The sequence below is a fragment of the Lethenteron reissneri genome, chromosome 35, assembly GCF_015708825.2.
Source record: "Lethenteron reissneri isolate LAM-NWPU_2019-01 chromosome 35, ASM1570882v1, whole genome shotgun sequence".
In the NCBI taxonomy this organism is placed as follows: domain Eukaryota; kingdom Metazoa; phylum Chordata; class Hyperoartia; order Petromyzontiformes; family Petromyzontidae; genus Lethenteron; species Lethenteron reissneri.
In genome coordinates, this window is record NC_083813.1 from 9,744,406 (window position 1) to 9,769,586 (window position 25,181).

Here is a 25,181-nt window from a genome sequence, read left to right on the forward strand (position 1 = left end):
TCCGCATGATGTCACCTGCGTGCGACGGCATCAGCAGTAGCAACAACAACAACAGCGGCAGTAGCAGCAGCTGCTGCAGTAGCTGTAGCAACAGCATCGGCAGCCACAACAGTCGCTCGAGCAAACGCTGACAACAACAATAACAGCAGCAGCAGCAACAACAACAACAATAGACTGCGTCGAGAGAGAGAGGAGGGAGGGAGGCCCGTCATGGAGGCGAACGTTTGAAAGCGGAAGGGTTTCGAAAATCGTTGTCTTCTGTTCCACTGTCGCGTCTCGTTTATCGTATTTTTTTATATCATCTCTACCACTTCGCTAGGAGTTTATTTTTTATTTTTTTCCTCGCCTCCTCCTAGCTTTATAATTTAATGTTTCATTTTTTTTAGAGTGCAATATACGGTGCCGTCAAATAAGTAGTTCGCTGCGTGCAAAGTACATAGTTGGTGGGGGCTGTTGGTGTGGTGGTTGTTAGTAGCGTGTTCTTTAGTAGTACTGTAGCAAGTACATGTTGCTAGTACAGCCACTGCTATGGTAAGTCACGTTGTGAATACTGTCGTGTAGTGTAGGCGCTGATCTAACCAGTATTACCAGTACCGTGACTATATAGCAATAGTGGAACGGTGGTTAATGTTGTGAGCAACACTTTGTTGTGGTAACACCGGTTGTATGTGTTGATCAAACTGCAGCAATTGCAGTAAACCTTTGTTAGAACTCCTGCTTATCGCAGTTGTGTAGTGTCCTACAGAACTGCTCATGTGTGTTAGTACTGCGGTGGTAGTGATTGTTAGTAGTACTTTCAAAGTGGTGGTTGTGAGCAATTTCTCAAATTCGTGCTGAGTTTTTGGTTGTGTAGTTGAAAGTGCTGAACGTGATTTCTGTTAGTACTGCACTGCAGCGGTATTGGTAGAACTTGTGGTAATTGTGTTCTGAGTTAAATGTATTCGGTGCTTTCTCGTACTTTGTAGTGTCAGCTGTTCGGTTGGAGTGGCGGTGACCTGTGGTCGTCCAAAAAGTAGGGCAACAACCTGCCAGAATTGTCAAAACCCGGCCGTATTGATTTTGAATTTAAAAATATTTCCCTCGGGGGTTAGGTCTCGCACTCCAGAGAACTAAACATTAATCAAAGTCCCGTGATACGTGCAACAAAGTTCAGATTAAGGTCCTGGGGGACACGTCACACAGACATCGTTGCTGCTGTGTTGGTAGTTACTTGCCACTGACTGCGTCAGTAATGAAGTTGTGAGGGCCCAACCAACATCAGCCTCCACCAACAGCAGCCAAACATCATCGGCCATGGGAGGCAAGCAGAGTTCCAATGCCCGCACCAGAGCCTTCTCCAGTTCGGATGTTCCCAGCCCAGGCCATGGAGGGCCCAGCTCTGCTGCCTACCGAGGTCACCGGTCTACCCATGGCCTTCCCGGCGGAACCTCCGCTTCGTCGTCGTCGTCCGCCACCTCCGGCCGCAACCCACCGATCGGCATCCCAGGGGGCAGGGTGGCCACGGGGCCAGGAGGCCATGGATCTGGCGCTGATGATGTGGGAGGAGGGAGACAGAGGCTCTTCAACATGCTCAGCTCTGCTGGGATGTCGCAGTCGTTGCCCGTGCAACTCACTCCACACCTGCTTGGGGGTGAGTGGTGGGAGCCATTTGGGGTTGAGCCCTTGCCACCTGTCCTGATTTTTCCAGGATCCCTTGGGACATTAGAAGTGTTTTGTCACAATGCGTAATAATACACCGCTCAAGACAATGCACTTGTTTGTCGTTCTCCTATCTGGTATTGTCAGACACAGTATTCTTCCCATCATATGTTCTTTGTACTTCAGAGATGGGGTGACGTTTGTCAGTTTTTCTTAGTGTCTTTGCTGTTGCTAACCCTTAATCCTCGTTGTAACAGGGCCAAAGCTGACTTCAGTTGTGAATATGTTATGGGATTGAGGTGACAATGTACGTGTACAGCCCTTTTGTCAGGCCACTGCTGGATGAGGGCTTCCCACACCATTGTGGGTCGTGGAGATCAATTGATCAACGTGGGTTAGTGAATGTGGGTAGCCTGTAAATATTACAAAGTGCTGTACAACAATGGATTTTGTTGCACTACCCACCACAGCCTACAAACAACGTGTTATGTATTGTGATTGCCTATCCGTCCTTAAAGCACTCTACAGGCTCTCAACCCAGTTTAGTTTCAGAGGTCAGACGAGGTTGGGTGCATTCCAGGTGATTTCCTCTAAAGTACTCTGTTAATGTTTTGGTGAAGCTAAATTTGACCCCCATGTCAGACCAGATATTATTTCTTGGCTGGTTTTGAAATTTGCTTTATCTCACAATTCACCTACATCGTTGGCCAAGGGTGAACTTGTTTAAAACCCAAGGCATGTAGTAAAAAGCCAGATCAAGATTTCGATGTGTGAAAACAGTGGTAAAAACCTGCACCGTTATTCAAATTATAATCTAGCCTACCTGCTTTAAGCACCCTAATCTTTGTCTTAGCATCAAGAGTCGTGCTATTGGAATTGTGTGGTGGGTCAAGGTGCTTTTGTCTGGAGGTTAAAGTGCAAAAAGACCTTCCATCCAGTGTCACACCGACTCCTGTAAATGAGTACCGTAGTGACCTCGAAAACGGGAACCCACAAAAAGGGATTGTGGCTTAACTTAGGATGAGATTGTACAACTACAGTATGTACCTGCTGGACCATAGGTTGTGTCTCAACCGCATATACACACTTTGTTAAGTTATAGTGGCGTCATGCCAGAGGCAATGTCTGTAAATACAGCACTGTAATAAAGTGGGACTTGGACATACTTGATCTCTCGCTGAAGAATCAATGGCATATTGCACGTATTTCACGTACATTTGTTCTTAAGACGTTGTAATTGTAGGTGTTAAATCGTGTTCTGAATGCGTGTGGGAGGATTAAACGAATTACATGCTGTTCCTGTCCAGAGGTTATAATGGAGCTTGATTAGCAGCAGGCTTGTGACTCACTGAATTTCTTAGCCGTGTATTAGGCTCGCTGGTCATTCTTCAACAGTGATTTCGTTTCTGATTTTAAAAAAATCAGACTATAAAACTATTTCCTTCCATAAGGAATATGCTGGTTAGGCTGTTACAGGACTGTAATTACATACATGAAGGCAAATTGCATATTTTCACCATAACGATCATGTAGCATCGTAAAGGTCACTTTTCACCACCATCGCAATCAGAATCTATCATTATAGCGAGTGGACCTACATTACATAAGTAAAATTCTCAAAGTCGTCGTTTTGACAGTAATCATTGGTTGACCCGAGTATGTTATAACTTTACACCATTGGAACCTCATTTGCCAGTAAAAAATATGATAATTGTTTTTACCCTTCTATCTAGCAACAAAACTGACACCTTTTTTACAAGGAGTAATGTTTGCATAGACCACAATACCTGCAGTCATATTGCAAACAAAAAACATAACTCTGATAATGTATGCACTGTCCTTGAAGTTGATTGGTCCACACCCGAGACAGCTTTCCTTAGAGCCTAGTCTCACATGGGTTGGACCAGATGACGCCAAAAGGCGCACACCTCAAAGACAATGCACCATCAAAGTATGAGAGCTCGGTGTAAATGCTGACCCCGAGCTCTCATACTCTGATGGTGCATTGTCTTTGAGGTGTGCGCCTTTTGGCGTCATCTGGTCCAACCAGCTTAGCTTGCAAGATCTAACGAGATCAGGTGCATTCCCATTTCGTGTGATTTGGTCATTAGCTGAAAATGCGTGTATTTGTATGGAAAAAAGTAAAGATTAATCACACTGTTTACGAATAAAACAGAAACGTGGTCTTTAAAACAAAATGGTGTATGTATCACGTTGCTGAGAAATGAGTAACAAGATTGTGGTGCCAAGGGCATGTCAACCAGTGTTGTTGTTATGTGGGTGAGGGGTACGTTTTGGTTATTGTCTGGGACTCGTGCTCATCCGGGCATGAACATTGCCCGCTTCCATGATGAAGCAGTTGTTTATGCTTTGAAACATACCCATGTATTCAGTCCCACGGCTTGTGATATTTGCTAAAAAAAAAGGGGGGGGGGGGATTATTTTATTTATTTTATGACATTTTATTCAGGATGGAATGTATTCAGTGCCTCCTGGGTGCTTTCGTGTCGACCATTTGTTATCGAATAATGAGTCATGAGATTACATAATAGCATAGGTATCAGAAAAAGTATAGTCGTAATTTACATTCCCTTCGTTAATTTACTGCTTGATGGAAGTCTCCCCACACTGTCAGTCAGATGAAGATTTTCCCACCGTCAGTGATAGGTAAGCTGTTGCCATCTTGTCCTAGCTTCAAGGCAACATCCTCTTTCTGAGGATGTTGCCTGGAGAATTCTGTCTTTGCCAGACAGTTGTCTTGGTTACACGCGTTTAACTGATTTGTCTTTTTCGATTTAAAGCTTTCGTGACTGCAGGGATTCATCTTCTTGGTTCTTTTGGTAAAGTCACGTAGAAGGGAAATAATAAAATAATAAAAATAAAACATAAGAAAATAATTCTCACGACGTTTCGGCCACAACGCAAGGAGGACGGCTGCTTGCGTTGTGGCCGAAACGTCGTGAGAATTATTTTATTATGTTTTATTTTTATTATTTTATTATTTCCCTTCTACATGACTTTACCGAACGAACCAAGAAGATGATTTGTCTTTGTTTCATCCTTCTTAGAACTCACTGTGCTGATGAGTCCTAATAAAACTGGTTCACAGTTTTCTATCTCTGTACCACTGCAAGTGTGAGTTGGTCACATTTGCTCAAATTTAATTTGATGGTGGTTTTTGCATATGCACAGTCCGTGTGCAATTTATTCGTGTATGTGTACTGTTTGAATATTTCACCAATAATATTCGAAGGAAATAATATTTAGATTCCACCTAGACAAGTGAATTTGTAAGTTTTAATATATTTGGTATTGGAAAATGAGTTGAGCAACTTCCACAGAACCCAAGTGCGTAATTGTACAAATGGAGTGGTTTTGTCTTAGAACATTCGTTTGAAATTGTTTACATCTCTCGTTGGCAAAAAAAGAGCTCAAATAACACCAGAATGTTTGATGTACTTCCAATTTGTAAAAAAAAAGACACGGAACAAGTTAAGCCCGTTCAAGCCACACAAGCGTAAATGGTTGATCATTCAAGTCCTATCACAGTTAAAAACTGCAAATAAAATTGAGCACACTTACAATTTATATTGCAAAAACAATTAACACTCATCATCATAATCGTGAGCCATTGTCTATCTACTGCTGGGAGTATTCCTTAGCCCACAGCAGCTATCTCTCACAGTTTTGCAATGCCACAATCTTTTTCACTTCTGCACATGGACTGCTTTGGTCGCCATTCTGTCACCCATCTCATCCATCAACCATCCCTTGTAGCCAATGTGGGGTGATGTGTCCTGCCTAAGGCCAATTATCTTTTAACAGTCAGTATAATGCTCATGATTTGCGTCCCTTCTCTAATCCAAATGTTCCCTGTTTCCTGTATCTCTTTCGTCTGAGTGTACTTCTTTGCGAACCGTTATGCTGAACGTGGGCAAAAAAAAAATGGAATGAACACCATGCGCGGTTGTGCTGCTGTGTCTTCAAATTAAGCAGTGAAATCAAATCTGGTTTTTAAAATTGAATAAATGCTGTTAAAATCTGTACCGAATTCTACCCATATTTTATCATGGACTGTACAATACTTCCAATTACAGGAAGGGGTTTTCCTCCATGCCAACAGGCACCACACTATTTCATGCACTATGCACTGGGATTTTTTTGCAGCTACCCGCAAAAACTTACTAAAACAGGTGAACCATCTGTAATTACCCATGCGGTTTGTGTTCATAGGTTAAGCTTTCAGTATTTTCCTTAACGTTTACAGTTCAGTACGACCAGAAAATGTGGAGGCTCATCAATGTTACTCGTGTCACAGTATATGTGCTGTGTAATATTGTTTGGAATATGTATATTTTTATATATCAAATCACGGAGGTGACTTGGAGATGCAGAGATCGGAGCGCTGAGCTGACAGCGTTGAAGTCCTGGGTTTGACTCCAGGCATCCGCATGTGACTAAACTGGGTGCTCCAGATTAGTACGTTAAAGGACTTGCAAGGAACATTCAAAGAGTGTGACTCTCCGATTTCAACTAAAATTTGTACATTGACAGTGCATGGTGATAGAGAATAATTTGTGAATTTCCATGTGTCCTCATGGGCCATTGGCTCTCATGGCCCATGGGCTGATTTATTCAAAGTTCGAAATTGTGAGGTACACCAGTGAAAATCAATATAAAAGTGAGAGAAAAACAGATCCAGCTCACAGTGGACACATCTTATGAATGTGGCTTCATCACATCCACACTGTCATCTACAACTTTCTGACAGCTTTGTTTGAAGATGTCCATTTCTAATCAATATTTAATTGGTGTGATATGTTACTCAGGCATGTATCCTGATTTAAACCACGAATACTTGACTAAACTATTGAACCGATGAGCCGATAACTTATTGTGTTGTGTGAGGGCACTGGAACTTCAAAGTATTATCCCATTGGAAGAGGCTGACATCCATATGATCCAAAAAAAACACGATCTGACTTTTTTTCCAGATAAATTCTTTCCACATTCGGAAGAAGTAAACATCCAATAGCTGAATCTCGGCTTCTGATGGCACTGATGTGGTCGCCCAATGGGAAAATGTGGCCTCCAAAACTAAATCACATTGAGAGAGGGTTTGTTGCCATGGTAAATAGAAGTAAACAGCACCAGATAAGCAACACGTGGTGTGTGAAGGGATGAGGATGTGAATAGTTGAGGGATAATTCCTCTTGCACCTGAAATAGGCAACATGGGCCCCATAGAATATCACCAATCCGGTTCTGTTTACCGCGTACTGTTAATGTAAAGTAGGTAGTTTGATTGAAATGAAAGAGTCACAGTCCGTGAATGTTCCATGTTAGCCCGGTCACCAATGGCGGCACACAAAAAAACACGCGCAGCTATTTGCTTCACACTTAATTTGACGGAATTTGGGCTCTGAGAATTTCAAGTGTCGATTTGACTGTCACGTCATGAACCCGACTTCCACGTGCAAACGCGGACGTGAAAGAGCCGGAGCCATTCTTAGGAGGGCCATTCTTTAACATGCATGGAGGGTTGCGCTCATCTGCAGGAGATTCAAATGGGTACCGTACTTTGTTTCATAAAAATTAACCCGTAAAAACAAAGTTTTTCACTATAAATCCTTTATATGCGTGGCGGCTAGAGTCCTCTCGTCCTCTGGCTTGAGATGGCTGCCACCTATGGGTCAGATGATTGCCTGCCACCATTAAGTAATTGGTAATTAAATATTTTTTTTTAAATCCTAAAAAGTGTAACATTTTGGAAAAAAAATTCACGAAAATAAATTGTCACGCACAACGAGTCTGTGTGCAAAATGTCAGCTCGATTGGATCACGGGAAGTGGGTTAAAAAACGACCGAAAGATTTGCACGGTTGTAAGCGCGCAAGCAAGCAAGTGAACTTAATATGAAGGATTTAAAAATGATGGCAATTGCACAATTGGGATAACATTTTTGGGGGGTGGGAATGACAAAAATATTGTCAAATCATGTCATGTGTTCATCCCCCATTCTCGTCCCCCAGAAAATAAGCAGGCTACTGCTTGAAAACCCCCAGGGTTTAAAATCGTGACTGTTTGCTTTGTACCTCGACTGGACAAATATAACTTGGCAAAGTAATTGGATATACACTCCGGTGCTTAAAAAGGACTGCAGTTGTCCTGCGTTTGCACATTGGGTCCTTTAAATGCACGCGTGTACAGTCGAATTTGCATCAGATGAGTGCATGCTTGTCATTTGGAGTCTGTGGCGTTGTATAGAAGTCTAATGATCTTATGTTACGTATTCATTAAGCGGTGAGAGATTGTGACAGCTACGGGAGGCCTTCTCGTACAGCAATACATTGACCATGGCTGATGATGAGGATGATGGTGATGGTCCATTAAAAGTTGAGTGGTTGTGCATACTGTAATTGCTTGCGGGATCCACATTGGTTTGCATTTTCTGAGGTTGCCCAGGTGACTTGGTTGATGGTTCACGCGAGGGAGTGGGATACACTTCTGCTTTCATTGTGCAGGCATATGCCACAATTGTGTTCAAATAATGTTGTTTGTTCATGGTTAATACACTGGGCATGCCATCCAGAGGTCACTGGTTCGATTTCATTTTCTGGCGAGGCAGGCCAAATTAGGGGCACGTTTCTTAGATCACCTCTACCTCAGTCCATCCAGCAGTATCATGGGTACACCACAGTTAGTCCATCAGCAGGCCGTGCGTGTGGCACGGTAAATTGTGGGTACACTTAACTCTTCCAACACTTCTCGTTAATGCGGGAGAGTAGACCAATACGTTTTGCAGGGACGCACCATGGCCGAGATGGGTCAAAGTACAATACTGTACACTGTCTAATTATTCAGTAGCCATAGGTTACAGATATGTCCGTAGGAAAAAATACGAAATGCCACCTTGCCTGCATATGAAGGATGCCGCAGTGATGTACTGGATGGAACCCAATTGTGTTTGTGGAAAAAAACGCACAATAAAGCGCTTCACGCTTACAACATGCAAGTATGTAATGTGTTGGCTTCTGTCTGGTGGGCGATACTGATCTGTAAACGAGTCGCTAATATCCCTGCTAGCTGTGTGGGCTGGTGTGACTGGTTTGCGATGTACCTTATGTCAGCACGGTCTGAGTGGTCCAGTTCGGCCATGACTGAGTTCAGTGTGGTCATGAAGACGCTGTTTCTTGTTCCTCATAGAACAGGAACTATTCGCCACAGGGAGTGAAGTCGATTATCACACGTGCGGCTTGAGGTTTTTTGTGCAGGTGGAAATGTACAGTGTTGGCAACTTAGCTCTTTCACACATCCAGCTTACGTCGTCCTCATCATTAGCCACAATCTTATTGTTTGGGTCTTTCGGTAAAGTCACGTAGATAGGTTCAAAGAGAATAACAAAAAAACTACGACGTTTCGATCGCAACACAAGCCGTCGTCATTTTTTCTTCCTGATGACAAACGATTGTGTTGCGATCGAAACGTCATAGTTTTTTTGTTATTTTTTGTTATTTTCTTTGAACCTATCTACGTTACTTTACCGAAAGACCCAACGAATTTGAATTCCTGCAGTCACAAAAACTTTAAGTCAAGATTTAGCCACAATCTATTCGCTGCTGGATGAAGGCCTCCCCACTCCATGCGGTGAAGGAGGCATCAATCCAGGATTGGTGCAGATATAATTCACAAATTTGACTCAGGTCATTGGATTGCTAGTTCAACGTGCTAGCCACTACACCACCATCCCACCCAACCTGTTGTATGTATAGATTGATTGCACAGAATATCATTATAGGTGTACAATACTGTACCTTTCATTTTAACATACTGCGGTGAGCCATTGCTTTGTGGAAGAGGATATATAGTGCAGATCATTATTACGTGTGCCATTTTCAATGCGAGTTCAAAAATAGCATATTAAATATTTAGCAACTTTTTAAATATGTAGGCACGTGGTTAAGGGGATAGGAAAAAAATATTCAACCGTTGGCATTATTCTCACAGGCGAGCTCAACTAATATGGGGGTTTCTGGAGAACCCACAATGCGCTACCAAACAGCACCATTTTTACTGTTGAGCATTTCCCCTGTTGCCGTTAAGCAACCGTATTGTTAACCAAGTCTATTTCTGCATTGGAAATCCCACGTGTATCACGAATGCTTGAGCATGATTGGTCATGTGCATCCATTTTTATATCGGTGCCTGTTTTTCTGTTTGCCGAACACAAGCCCTAATCCCCAGAGTAATGTCAGTCTTAATTTTTTCTAAATAATAAAAGCTTTCCAAGAAGCTCAAGGCCACGATAATTATGTATTGTCCAAAATCGTAAGAAATACAGTAAAAGAAAAACACCAAACATTGTGTCTGAAATGTTTCCTGCAGTCTAAAGTAACACACCCAACTTTGCTGTAAAAGTGTCACGTCCCACAGTCTTAAATCGCGTCTTATGACAGCATCATAATAAAAGAAAATGTCTAACCTCATGGAGGTGGCCAAGTGGCTCTCAGGTCACAGTGCTGAGCTGGCACAAGTTGAGATCCTGGATTTGAATTCAAACATCTGCCTGTGATTAAACTAGGTCCTCAAATGTAATGAGTTGATGGTCTCGGCATCCCGGTCACCAGTGACTGAACACAAAAACACTATCATATGACATTTGGTTCTGCACTGAACTTGGTTGGATTCCAACTCTTGTGACAAATGTCACTCTCGTTTGCCGAGTGGTTGGCTAGTGCTGCCCTCTGATGTGCAGACCACAGGTCACTTGAAGGGATCTCAGAGGTAGCTCTGTAATATCTGCTTCCACGGGTCGTTCTTTCACTGCTCTGTGAGAGATCCGACTGGCTAATTTGTCTTGTGACGCGATGCACAATCGGGATAAAATTAGGGGGGAAATTACAAAACTGTTTGGAAAAAAATCTAAACAATGAACCTCATGGGGAAATGTTAATTACTACGTAGAAACTTTCACATTCTGCAGTGTGCACTGTCGTGTCTGGAAACATGTTGTTGCTTAATAACACATGTAGTGTAATGGCTTCACAGACTGACTTCAACTGCAATGAAGTAAAAAAAAATGTAATGTTTTCGAAAATTGAATTATGGAATTAAGATGACCTGCCACACAGGGTACAGTGGTCTTTAAACCAGCCTTGATGCATTTTTAGACAATATCTTTTCTACGTTCAATTGGCAATGAGTTTGGGTGATCTTTCTGGCAGTTCTGCGTATGCTTTGCGCTGCCAAAACTCATTTCTATTTCACAATTCACACTGATGGCTTTACACCTATTTTACAGCCTTGAAAAGCCATTTATCGAGGACAATACATATTTGCGTATTATGCAACTGCGTGCCAAGCCGCAGTAGGTAAATCTCCGCTTCTGATTGCCACTATGTTGACATTGTCAAACGCCCGCAATGGAAAACCCCTAGTGGGAAAATGCACTGTCCTTTAAAAAAAAGCCAACTGCATAAAGCATTCTGTCCTGTGACATCAAAGTAGAGTGGATTGGCCTTCCGAGTTGACAAGCCCAGTCATGGAGATCGAGCTTTTGTATTCGTAATATATTTTAAAACACACATAATAGGCATATTTCTCATCGTAGATTTCTCTCACTTGGCTCTGTGTGCCGCTACGTATCATACATGCGGAGTGCCGCATTATTGCACGCAGAAGCAAACGTTGCCCCCGTACGAAAGGGCTTGGTGGATTTTTTTCCCCCACCCCTTATTTATTTATTCCACCGATAGACGTGTGTTTATTGTTTCTCACCCATGGTTCACGAACTGCGAGAAAGGAAGAAAAAAAATTATCCGCATTTATATCTGCGGGCTCGCTCCAACAGTTCATGGATGTGGACGAATTCGTGGCCAGATCGGTGCATTGTTTATACGACTGCCAGTGAAAGTTGGGGGTCACGTGTAAACTCAGCAGTCACTCATTGTTCTTTGTTCTCTGCTTTTGGAATTGCAACTTCATGTGTCATGCATGCATGACGGTGGAATAATTGCACGCTCTTTCTTGTACACTGCTGTAAACTTAATCATTAGGATGCTGTGTAGAGTAAATGCAGCCATGTGTGTGTTTGGAGCGGATGTGTACAGGTTGGCGCGCTGCACTACGAATCGAACGACCCGAGTTATTTTCCTGCTCACGGGCAACATCAGCGGTGAATATGTGAACCAGTGCTGGGCCTCCCCTAGGTCGACTCGGCCTCAAATGTGTACCTGGTGCAGTGTGTGAACATTGGGAGACAAAGGCGGCCGGGCGTGGTGCTGGCCACCCACACCCTCGTGTGCTGTGCCAACCTTCGTAGGTACTCGCTAACCGCTCTTGCCACAACAGTTTTAACACGTGGGCTTTCACGACTGATATTATCCACAAGAGCTTTTTGGGTTATGTGATCTAACCCAAAAACTTCTATTCTTCACACAACAGTCTGTTACAGGCGATTCAGGGGTCTTTGCTTATGTGTATGTGCAACACACTGTGCTAGAAACCCACGAACTTGAGTTCTGGCCACAGCTGCTACCATCAGTGGAAAGTTATATAAGAACCTGTTGTGGGCTTCCCCTAGGTTGACTGAGCGATAAATATGTTGCCCGGTATGTTGTGTGTACTCCCTACTTGGGAGATAAAGGCAGCTATGTGCGGTAACAGCTTCACCACCTCTCGTACACCATAACGGCATGAATAGATGCTCGCTAACAGCAGTTGTCCCAACAGTCAAAACGACTCGAGTGAGTTTCTTTATATTAGATTATTGCTTTTTTCGGTAAAGTCACGTAGAAGGGAAATAATAAGAATAAAACAATACATTTCTCACGACGTTTCGATTTCAACACAAGAAATCATCATCAGGTGTGAAAATCTGTAAAACATTTCTTGCTGTGGTTTTCCCACCTGATGATGATTGCTTGTGTTGCAATCGAAACGTCGTGATAATTTTATTGTTTTATTTTTATTATTGCCCTTCTACGTGACTTTACCGAAAGAACCAAGAATATGAATCCCTGCAGTCACAAAAGCTTTAAATCGAAATGTCTTCATATTGTCTGTTTGTACGGTCGATGCCGTGGTGTAATGATTAGCTCACTGGACTTGCAATTCAGAGGTTGCTAGTTTTTGATATCGCAGCGTGGCAGTGGAAACAATCACCAAGTTTCTTTAATCTCCAAGCCAGCCTCTGTCCATCCACCAGTATAAATGGGTACACCATGGATAGTCGATTGACAGGTCACCCGTGGTGGTGGTGGTGGTGGTCAAGTGTGGCTGTACTCCAACCTCTTCCAAGATGTTTGGCCAGCGTAGAAGGGTAGGCAAACTACTGTACTACTTCTAGATTTGAAGCTTTCGTGACTGCTTTCGTGAATTAATACCCTCTACGGGGTAGGAATTTCACCTATCTGTTAGAATTTTTAACAGACAACGAGACAAGAAGTCACACCTTCTCGAGACGCCTTTTTCGTATTTGATTGTCAGCCAACACTGGTACAAACAACATGGGCATTTTCGTTCTCTTCTATCATGTGCACCAACAGGTGCTTGTACGCAAACATGTGCACGTACACCTCTTGCTCTCTTTTAGCCCCCCCCCCCTTCCAATACGTCATCATGTGCACCAACAGGGGCTTGCGCACAAACACGTCCACGTCTACGTGCACCTCGTGCTCTCTTTTAGCCCCCCCCCCTCCCAATACGTTCCATTCATTGGCTACCACATTCTGATAAGCTCCTCCCCCCTCCTCCCCCTTAACTTGTATTTAAGAACTTGCATCTTGGAATCCCTGCCTCACTTGATACAGCAAATGCAGCTGTGACGGTCCCACCTGATGACGGAGACTTGTGTTGCCTCCGAAACGTCGTGATTTTTATTATTTAATTTTTATTAATTTTTATTTCATTTTTTACCTACGTGACTTTAACGAAAAAACTAAGAGTACTGTATTACTATCTGGAGGGGCTTCCTTGAGCTCAGAATAGTGGTGGAGGCCCTTTTGCGAGCAGTGGCATGAGCAAAACAATGTCAGAGCTTTACCTTACAGTGTATGTTTTGCTCCAGCATGTGTTTTTATATTGCTTTATTAAAAGTGTCTTTATCACTTGACAGGCCTGCCTTGGTCTGCACAGGGTATCACGTGGACCTTGCTTGTGCACTTTTATCAGAGCAGTAGCCTCGCCCTGTGTACCTCTCAAACAGCAGTGTAGGGCCAATAACAATCTGTGTTGTGTCTGCTGGAGCCTGAGCATTTTTTACAACAAAGCCGGCAACCAGCTGGTTAATATACCACCCGTGGTTTGATTGCAATGTGCACTAGCAGTGTTTTCCTTCCAGCTATAGCCAACCCACCTCATCCTGTGAGCCCTTGTTTTATTACCAAACAAGTGTTTATTGCCAAAATCTCAAAGTCTGTGTGAGCCCTGCATTGTAAATCATTGCTAAAGTGGAACCTTGAATTGTGTTGTTGCTCCGGCTGGGTTAAGGTTTTACTTCTTAGGAATTAATGATAATTGCCTGCCAAACTAGGAGGTCTTTTATTGTCAACACGAGGTTTTTGGAGGTTAGGCTTTTTTTTTACGTATTTAAGTACATGCAGTACTGGCATAGCGCTTGGCACACAACACTATAAACCTGTTGACCTGAGTTCAGTTCCTGGATGTGGCGAACATTGGTGGCAAGTCATTACGAACCAGCCCCATGACCCCCCTCTTCACCAATCTGCACTGAGCAGCGTGGCGAGGTACGGCGTAAAAAAAGAAGCCCCATGGCCGACATGGCATAGGGAGGCTTTCATCCAGCAGCGGATTGACAAAGACTGTGAATTCAAATGTTAATTTAAAAAAATCACAGACCTTTGTCAATCAACTCGTGGAAGAAAGCGTCTCCACGCTTTGTCGGACAAAGGGGTTTGTTTAACCTTCCTTCACCACGCTGGTCAGTGCAGGTTTGTGAAGGGGAGGGTAGACCCGGGCACATATCACCTGCCACTTACGTTAGCCATGGATGTCAATAGAACTCTCGGATCGCTGGGTTCATAGGGCGAGGTGCTAACCCCACTGCACCATCGATGCAGCCAGATCCGTTTTTAATATACTATGCTTTATTATTTTATCAAAACATGCGGGTGGCTTTGAGTTTTGACTTTTGGCACAAAACCATTGTTATATAAACAGCATATTTTCAGTTTATTTTCACCTGCGAAACGTTATACAATACCACAGCTATATTGTCAATACACCTGTGTTGTTTGTCTACATGTCACTCATGTCTTGGATGCCGTCGTCGTGAAGGCCAGGGTACTGTGTGTCCCGAGAAGGTGCGTAACAATGCAAGAACAACGGCTCTATGCTGACATCCGAGTGCACTTATCACTCTGTCAACCGCAAGTGCGCATGTAAAATCCTATCACCGCGTCACATTGCACCAATGGCCTACGCATTGCTGTGGTGGTGAACTGTTATCTCCATGGTAGTGTGCGTAGGGAGAGAGATTTTTCTTTGTTTTCGTAGGTATGTCATGACGAGAACCTTCAATGGCAGAAAATGCTGTCGGAGACTTGCGCACATCTGTATAACCTTAAAGGCTGGGTTATTGTAAGCCGCGACAAGATATGCCAGATTTTGAAAGCTGAGCAGATTTGTACCTGGTTAGATACACCTACTTTGCGGCAAGGTGTCCAAATTATGGTAGTACAGCATTAGGTGCTTGAAGCTATCCATGCGGAGATTGGAATGTTCTCCCCTTGTAAGCGTGGGTTTTCTCCAGGGACAGTACTCTCACATTCCAGAGAATCTCAAACAGCATGTGCCAGATATCCCAATGCAGTACTCTCCCGACAAAACCGAGTCTTGCAACTCAGTGAGGATGTATTGGGTAAATTAAGGGCATTATTGTTGTTGTTGTTGATGCCGTGGTGTAATGGTCAGCTCGCTCGACTTGAAATGCAGAGGTCGCTCGCCAGTTCATTCTCCTGGCACGGCGGTTTTCTTAAATTTCCCTGCTTCCGTTCACCCAGCAATATCAATGGGTACACCTCGGTGGTTTGAAGTGCTTGAGCATGGAATTGCAGGGCTGCTCCTCTACCTTGTTTATTATCATTACAGCCCCAAGCAGCCATAGGGTTTTTACAATCGTTGCAGACATCCACTGACAGGTGGGATGAACGCTCCAGTCGACCTCGGTGGGAGTTGGTTTAATGGTGAACGGTAGGGGTTGGAGCGTCATCACCCTTTCTCTGGGTTACGGTGACACGGTTCCTGTTTCCGCAGCCTCCAGCCTGTTTGGAACAAGGCGGCGGCGGCCACTCGCGGCTGAACCCGTTGTTGGTCTGCTGTCCTGGGGAGGGCCTGCTGTTACCAGCCATCCGCTTGTTGTTGTTTAGCGGTGGAAAGTATGCGTGTAATGTTCACGTGGCGGCTGGCGTCAAAGGCTGCCTGTACTCTGGTAAACCGGGGAGGGGGGGGGGGGGCTCGATATACTTGAGGCAATGACCCACGAGATTTCTTGATCGCACACGGGGAGTTCAGAAATGAGACACTGAATTTATTGCAACGTAAAGCAAAATATGGTGACTCATGCAACGTTTTTTCTGTGTTCTCAATTATGCTTTATTGTTTGGGTGCTAAGCCAATGATTGCGTTATTGTACGCATTGGCACACGGTGTTCCCTTCTTGCAAGATTGTGTCGTGGGGAATTTTCTTACACCCCTAGGCGTCACAATCATACCAGGCCCCACCCAGTGAAGGACGGATTGACAATTCAGTTCTCTTCACTTCGGCTCCCGACCCGGCTTGTCTCGCGCATACGGTGCCCCCTGGGAGAGGGCATCAGCTTGCTGCCACTGGCGCTGCCTCTACCTCACTCTGTCCTGTTTTGTAATTTAATTCGGTTGCATTTTTTTGCGTGCGGGGAAGGCTCACCGCTGTCAAAATAAACCAATGAGTTTGAGATGTTATTATAATTTCGCCTGTTTACTCAGAAAAGCCTCACCGAACCCCGTGGCTCTTTTTCAGGAGGGTCCTGTGAAGTTTTCACAGTGGGGGGAAGGCGATGATTGCTATGTATAATCCCAATTGAGCAATATGTGAGTGATTTTTTTGTTATTTGGACCAATGCACCTGCACGCAGTCGCCGACTCTTGCGAATGACATAAACGCAATAAACAAAGAAAGTAAAACATGATGAAAGCTGAGAGTATTATATGGCGGTACGCGCCCATACAGTTAGTGCCCCATAATTCTCCGTCTCTCAATGTCTATCACAATGTCTCTCTCTCCATGTCTGTCCCACTTCATGTCTCTCTGAGTGTCTCCATTTCTCTTTCTTGTATCTGCGTGTAGCAGGAAGCGGTGGTGCGGTGGTTAACTGGTAAGCACTATAAAGCCGCCGAGCTGAGTTTGATTACCAGCCACGGCTAACATCAGTGGCGAGTACTATCAGAACCGGTCACAGGCCTCCTGTAGGTCAACTCGGCCTTATAGGAGTACCTGTTGAACAGTGTAAACATCAGCACTGGGGAGACAAAGGCAGTTGGGCGTGGTGCTGGCCCATGGTGCATTGTATTGGCCTCTTAACCCTACGTCTCTAAGTCCCCCCCCCCTCGCCAGCAACTGCACAGGACCCCTGGCTTCGTGTTGAGACAGCTCTGCATACAGTTGGAAGTTTGCGCAGCATTTCCTGACAGCTTAAAGTACAATTCAAGGAAATTTTAAAATGTCGGGCCAAAGGACGATGAAAAAATGTGTCGCTTCTTGGCAGATGGTCCCTAATTACGATGCGCAAGGGCAACCACGATATTGCTCTTTTCAGTTTCATTTTAGTTCTGTACAGCTCTTGTGACTTGCGTGTTGGGCTTTTGAGCAGGAAGTACAAAGCTTTAGTTGTGCACTCAATTCTTCAGGAAGGATGTGCTTGTGGCCCTTTGTCCGCGTGTGCATGTGGAGGTGTAGATTGTGGGGAGCGGCAGCGCACGCGGTTAGCGCGCTACGCTACAAACCCGGCGACCAGAGTTCGATTCCTGCTCACGGCCAACACCAGTGACAATTACCTGGACCGTTCCTCGGCCTCCCCTAGGTCGACTCAGCCTCAAATGAGCACCTGGTGCACTGTGTAAAAACATCGCCACTGGGGAGACAAAGGTGGTCGGGTGTGGTGCTGGCCACCCACCCCCTCGTGTGTCGTGCCGGCTTTCATAGGTGCTCGCTAACAGCACTTGCACCAACAGTCTGCTCAGGCTATACAGGGGATCTTTGTCTTTGGTATAGATATGAACCATAGGTCTCCCTTGGACCCAACAGGTTATTTTTGTCTTTTTCCCCCAATGTTGCCCCAATTGTGCATAATGAGATGAAGATTCCATTCGGATCTATCGCAGAGCAGTACAAGAACCCATGTGACCTCTTATCCACACTTTTGGGCAGCACTTTTCCAACCTGCCCTGCCACAGTGTAATGTTCATCGCGTAACAGTCAAGCTGATGTTCTTTTATAATTATCAGAGCTGGAATTTAGCCAAATTCAGTGCAAAACCAATATGTACTAAATATATATTCTTTGGTTCTTTGGGTAAAGTCACGTAGATAGAAAATAATAAAATTATAAATAATAAAACGTTTATAAAAACCAAAAACTCACGACGTTTCGATCGCAACACAAGCGGTCGTCATCAGGCGGAGAGAAAATTAATTCCTGCAGTCACGAAAGTTTTAAGTCAACATTTGTACTGAATGGGTTAATTTGTGCAGTTAACAGACATTGTAGTTGTCTTTAAAAAGCCACGGCTCTCTTAGCCTTTACATCCCTTAGTCAGTCCACTGCTAGATAAAGGCTTCCCCTTACCGCGTAATGAGGGTTATTTGACTATCCTACACTACACTGGTCAATGTGTGTCGGTTAACTGGGGCACAGGACCAATTAACATTTCACTCGTCGCTGTTTTTAACCGTGCCCAGGAATATAACTGGGGTCTGCAAGTTCATAGTGTAGGGCATGAACCTCTGCACCGCCGTTCCATCCCGCCCCGGCACATGCAGCCACCTAAAAATGAGTGGCCAGTTCGAGTTGTAAATTATATTTCCGATGTGTCCAAACAAATCGATTGCGAAGTTGTGTGCGGGCGTTAAGAAATGCATTACGTTGCCAAAAAAAAAAATGCTTAACCTTTGCACTCCTTGTAAACGGTGACTCCAGTGTTCCGTATGAGTTGATACATCTTTGTGGGTTTGAGTGTCTTCTCTGGTCAATACTCTAATGTGATTGTGTTGGCCCGGGCTGCACATGGGAGGTTATAATGTGATCTCGGTGGCACTTGGGGCTTAACAGAACTCCTTTGCCACAGATCTGTCTCAATTGGCTCTTCCCAACAGTTAAGTAAAGCAATTGCAAATAACCGGTCAGGGTGACATTCGGTATTAAATATGGGCATTAACAATTAATTTGTTTCCCCACGCATCGAACTGTTTGTGTAAGAATCGATCATTGACTTTTTCATGCCAATTGTATGTAGATTTTTCATGATCAGGCCCAAACGAAGGGGACACGTTGAACCATGTGGACAGACAGGACAATTTTGATGGACAATACAGATGACAGCTCAGCAAGGTATCACAAATGAGAAAGAGTATAATTGAGACGGACAAAATTTAACGAGACAGAACGGTACAAGGGAAATGGAGAGAATACAAAGTAAACGGTGCAGACGCTACAAACAAGACTGTGCAAATGTTACTATCAAACAAAACAGTACAGACAACACAGTACAAAGGAGACAGTACAAAGACGATGGACAATGCTGGTGAGATAGACGGTAGAAGCATGGCTGTACAAACTAGACAGGAGAGGTGAGTCCATACAAGCGGCACTGATCACACACACGACACATCACAAAGAGTACAAACAAGACAAAAAGGAAGGATTTCTTGAATCAAATCATTACCCCGAATCATAACAATGTATTAAATGTTGTGCTGTTGAATGATTACATGCCTAATTCAATATACATATAGATTGCAGGTTTGGCATCGTTATGGATAAAACACCTTGAAAGCCCCTGCGTTGAACTCTCATGTTAATTTCTGGGTTTTTTTTCCCCCACATTCAGGCCTCAAGTGCCCCATCTGCTCCAAGTTCGTGGCCTCGGATGAAGTTGAGGCGCACCTGGTCATGTGCCTCACCAAGCCTCACATCTCGTACAACGGTCAGTTGCGTTCCCGCGCGAGCCATGCAAGCACAGTCTGATTGCCCGGGAAGGTGGTCACCACACTGGCAAAAACAAAAAAACCCTCTCGAGTGGCAAGATTTGTCTTCAAGGAACGCTGTCGCCCCCCTAAGATGTCCTGCTCCGACATCTTAAGGGGTCGACAAGATTCGTCTTCAAGGAACGCTGTCGCCCCCCTAAGATGTCCTACTCCGATATCTTAAGGGGGCGACAAGATTCGTCTTCAAGGAACGCTGCCGCGCCCCTAAGATGTCCTGCTCCGATATCTTAAGGGGGCGACAAGATTCGTCTTCAAGGAACGCTGTCGCCCCCCTAAGATGTCCTGCTCCGATATCTTAAGGGGTCGACAAGATTCGTCTTCAAGGAACGCTGCCGCCCCCCTAAGATGTCCTGCTCCGATATCTTAAGGGGGCGACAAGATTCGTCTTCAAGGAACGCTGTCGCCCCCCTAAGATGTCCTGCTCCGACATCTTAAGGGGGCGACAAGATTCGTCTTCAAGGAACGCTGCCGCCCCCCTAAGATGTCCTGCTCCAACATCTTAAGGGGGCGACAAGATTCGTCTTCAAGGAACGCTGCCGCCCCCCTAAGATGTCCTGCTCCGATATCTTAAGGGGTCGACAAGATTCGTCTTCAAGGAATGCTGTCGCCCCCCTAAGATGTCCTGCTCCGACATCTTAAGGGGTCGATAAGATTCGTCTTCAAGGAACGCTGTCGCCCCCCTAAGATGTCCTGCTCGGCCAGCATGCGCGTGTGGAATATCCCGAACGTTGAAGGTGTTGCCGATTAGCCGACGAAGCAGCCCAGCTGTGGTGCCGACGGCAACGTCTCGGTCTGATAAACTCGGTGGCAGCCCTCAAGGTTTGAATGCAGCCTGCCCACACAAGATCTTGTCAACGTTAATGAAAATGAAACCAAAAATAGAGTTCAGAGTTACAATTCAAGATTGTATTCTGTCTTTGCTTGTTTTTTCAGTCCTTGTTTGCAGGGGCTGAACAATGAATGGCACTGATTTATCATTTCACGTGAATTATTAAGCTCACGACACGTGAATCAAATCACGTGTGAAGGCATCGACTTTTTCATTCCGCGTGCGTTGCACGTAACGGATTAAACGTCACCTCTGCAGTCACTGGAGGCGCTACATGCACTTTGGTGTCCAGAAAAGTACAATTCTCGAATGGGATCGCGACCCTACATTTTGACAATTCATTTAAACTCTGAATCATTCGATCCCTACTCATTTACATTGTCTGTTTTGTTGAATTAGCTTCAAGGTCATATCTTAGCATTTACATGAAATGTACATTATTTGTACACGCATGACTGTTGTAAGAATCAATTATAGTCAAAATATTTTTTACATGCCTAATAATTAGGCTTGTGCGGATGTGCTCTACTTGTAAGTGTACCTACAGTCATTCCACTGCTGGATGGAAGCCTCACACCATGTCGGTCATAGGGGTTGTTTGACCATACTTCACCACTCTGGTCAGTGTGGGTTTGTGAATGGGGGGAGCCGAGGACTGGTTGAGGTATCACTCGCCACTGATGTTAACTGTGATTGGGAATCGAATTCGGTGCGCTCACCACTCCAACCCCTCCATATGAATGTTTTCATGTTTTTGTTTTTAATCAAATTCAAACACGCACATTGCACATTTACGTAACCCGCAGCAACACTCAAAGACATCTTGGCGCCCCGTCACGGCATCGTTAAATAATGAAATCAACAAATAGTCCCCCCCACCCGCACCTCCGATTTGGCTAATGTACTGTAAGAAAGAAGTTCAACATGCATCAGAGGTCGCAAACGGGTTTTGATTCCTTACCCGTAACCGTACCCGGCTGCACCAGGGTCGCAAATGGGTACCCGTACCTGGCCGGGTACGGGTAGCCGGGTATCGGGTAGGGTACGGGTATCGGGTACCCGGTTGCGACCTCTGACATGCATACATACAAAAACATATTTTGACAAAACGTAAAGGTACCTGTCCCGTACACCATCTGCGTGTTGTGCTGCAGTGCCCTCATTAGCTCCTTACATGGAAAGGTCTTTTTTTTATCTGTTTACACTTACATTGCTAGAATTGTTTGCATTTCTCTTTTTTTTTATCCGTACCTGGTTCTATCAACAAGCAACAGGTTTTCACCCAGATACCAAAACCAGTCTGTCTTTCACACACCGCCACTATTTTGCAGTGGCAGCAGCTAGATTCGCTGTGTTCTCGCGAGGTCTCTGCACACGACTCCATTCCCTAGATGATCTGCCACTACGCATGTGTATGTATATTGAACCTCTTTCTCACGACCGTGCTTATCGGAGGTGCGCGGGGCGCAATCAAACCGAGCAAACGTTAAGGTACCCAAGGAGCTCAAGACCCCCCCCTCTCCCCCGGAAAATAAATGGGGGTGAACCAAATATCAACGCGAATTCAAAGTTTAATAAACATAAGAAGCTCATTTACATGCAAACATGTTTTATCTCTTTCTCTCTCTTGTCTTGTCTGCGTATCTTCTTCTACCATCTATCTCCGTCTTCATCTCTTTTCTACACCGCAGCTTTTGTCTGTTTCCCTTGTCTCATCTCATACGTTCAGCCACATCTGTTATCAAAATGTCTCTCATTTCACGACTCCTCCATCCCTCGGGTCTATTTTTCTTCCGTCATCTCACTAAGGGTTTTATGAATTGAAAGTGTGGGGCGGCGGGCTGGTGCCAAAAAGTGATTTTTACTTTGGGGCCCCCCGATGGGCCGAGCTTCCACCGTTTCCTGGAAGCTCGTAGCAACCCCGGCGTCATGTGCCAGCCGAACGTCGTTTTGCTTTGTCCTTGCTGCCAAGGGAACCTCTCGTGGGGGGGGGGGTGGGGGGTGTACAGGAGCTGTTGTTCGTGAACATCGCACGCCTGCCACACTGGCACGCCTGCCACACGGCACGCCGCCAGCCCGCGATTTCGAGAGCCACCCCTCCGCTAGGGAAGATTTTAAATTGCCGTAATGCTGTTCATAACTTGTCTTGCCTGAGTCAGCTTAACACGTGGTAGGCTTCCACGAGCAATATTATTCGTAATAAAGGTTTTTTTTGTTTTGGGTTAGATCGCGGCGTAAATATCAATGTGTCGTCAAACCCGCCACCACCCGACACAGCCAATTAGAAAAGGTTTGTCACGTAAGCAAAACGTGCCAATTAGTTACTCATCGGTAACTAATTGAGAAACTAGGCAGTAGCGTGTTTCATTTCGTTAACAGTAACTGCCCTATACTCTTTATATTCCTGAAAGACGTTTTGATGGGCCGTCATTTGCCTAAATAAAGCGATCGTAATATTTTGAGCGGCAAGTGAAGCAAAGTGATCATGATAATAACAACAATGAACCTAAATGAGAACTCCTAAACATCCCACCGACAACTGTGGCTGACACCGTTGCTCACACGCGTGCCCTCTTTTTAACACTCTTCAGTACAGCGCGCTTGTATGCCTGGGGAAAGGAGAGCATTGGCACGCTCTGTTGCCGGTTTCATTGCCTGCTTTGATGTACGGCTGGGAGCAATATCCATCCAGTAGCCACAGACGAGGCAGGCCACACGCCGACGGCTTGGCGTGTTATTCCCTTCACCTCGCCACCCGCGGGGCGTTAAAAACATTCTCGTCGTGCGCGTCACAGTGGTCTCGCGTATCGACGTGTGTACGTCTGTATGTGTGCCGTGCCGGCCTTCGTAGGTGCTACTCGCTAACGGCCCTTGCCCCAACAGTCTGGTCAGGCTATACGGGGAATGTTTGTGTGTGTGTGTGTGGGAAGCGGTAGTGTAGCGGTTAGCGCGCTGCGCTATGAACCCGGCGACACGGGTTCGATTCCCGCTCACGGCCAACACCGGTGACGATTATCTGAACCGGTCCCGGGCCTCCCCTAGGTCAACTCAGCCTCAAATGAGTACCTGGTGCAGTGTGTAAACATCGCCACTGTTGGGCGTGGTGCTGGCCACCGACCCCCTCGTGGACCGTTCCGGCCTTCATAGGTGCACGCTAACAGCACTTGCCCCTACAGTCTGTTAGGGCTATATGGGGGATTCATCTTCTTGGTTCTTTCGGTAAAGTCACGTAGAAGGGAAGTCATAAAATAATAAAAATAAAACATAATAAAATATTATATTATATTATTTTATTATGTTTTATTTTTATTATTTTATTACTTCCCTTCTACGTGACTTTACCGAAAGAACCAAGAAGATGAATCCCTGCAGTCACGAAAGCTTTAAATCGAAAATTATATGGGGGATGTTTGTCTTTGTGTGTGAACTTTTTTCGCACCGTACGTAGCCAACCGTGCTAATCGGAGGCGCGCGAGTTGTCTGGTTACCGAGCGAGGAGCAGCAGCTGCACGCAGGGGGGGGGGAGGGGGGGGTTGGTGGCGCACCTTGCGGCAATCGCAATAAATCTGTGTCAGATCCCTGGCTGTGATGCACAGGAATGAAACGCGGTGTTTATTGCGATGGTAGCACGGCGGAGCTAACCCTTAGGCCACCACTCCTCGCTTTGTGAACAGGGACGCTCGCGCATCGATACGCAACACCACTGTAACACAAACCAATTTGATTGAAGCCGCGCTACGTTTGCAATGAACCTGCGTTCAATTTCCGGTGCGCGATGCTCCAGACCGGTGGAAACTGTTCATCTGAACCTGACCCCTGGGTTTCCCCACGGGTGACTCGGTCTAAAATGAGTGCCTTGTGTGGTGTGTCAGCATTGCTGCTGGGGAGAAACCGTACATGTCTACTGTCTGCAAGGCTAAACGAGTTTGTCTGATCATCGTCTTGTGTTTGTGTTCAGAGGATGTGCTGGTCAAGGATTCCGGGGAATGTCCCATCTGCCTGGACGACATGGATGAGGGTAACACTATTGCCCGGTTGCCCTGCCTCTGTATCTACCACAAACAGTAAGCAGCATTAATTCTTTTTCGATTTAAAGCTTTCGTGACTGCAGGGATTCATCTTCTTGGTTCTTTCGGTAAAGTCACGTAGAAGGGAAGTAATAAAATAATAAAAATAAAACATAATAAAATAATTTTCACGACGTTTCGGCCACAACGCAAGCAGCCGTCCTCAAGCTTGGTGGTGTTTCATTCTCCACCTGAGGACGGCTGCTTGTGTTGTGGCCGAAACGTCGTGAGAATTATTTTATTATGTTTTATTTTTATTATTTTATTACTTCCCTTCTACGTGACTTTACCGAAAGAACCAAGAAGACAGCATTAATTCACCACGTGTGTATATCTCATCACCATCACCACCATCATCGTTCATTAGCCGTGATCTATCCACTGCTGC

General features: G+C 45.0%; 1 protein-coding gene across 1 annotated transcript in view; it reads left to right on the forward strand.

Moving 5' to 3' along the window:
• Positions 1 to 6: 6 nt before the first annotated feature.
• LOC133350909 (E3 ubiquitin-protein ligase znrf2-like) overlaps positions 7 to 25,181 on the forward strand; it is a 31,275-nt gene continuing 6,100 nt past the window's right edge. Inside the window, exons 1-3 of the mRNA XM_061565745.1 lie at positions 7 to 1,630; positions 19,741 to 19,836; positions 24,685 to 24,790. Coding sequence (XP_061421729.1) covers positions 1,294 to 1,630; positions 19,741 to 19,836; positions 24,685 to 24,790 — 539 coding nt within the window. The 5' untranslated portion in view covers positions 7 to 1,293. The remainder of the gene's footprint in view (positions 1,631 to 19,740; positions 19,837 to 24,684; positions 24,791 to 25,181) is intronic.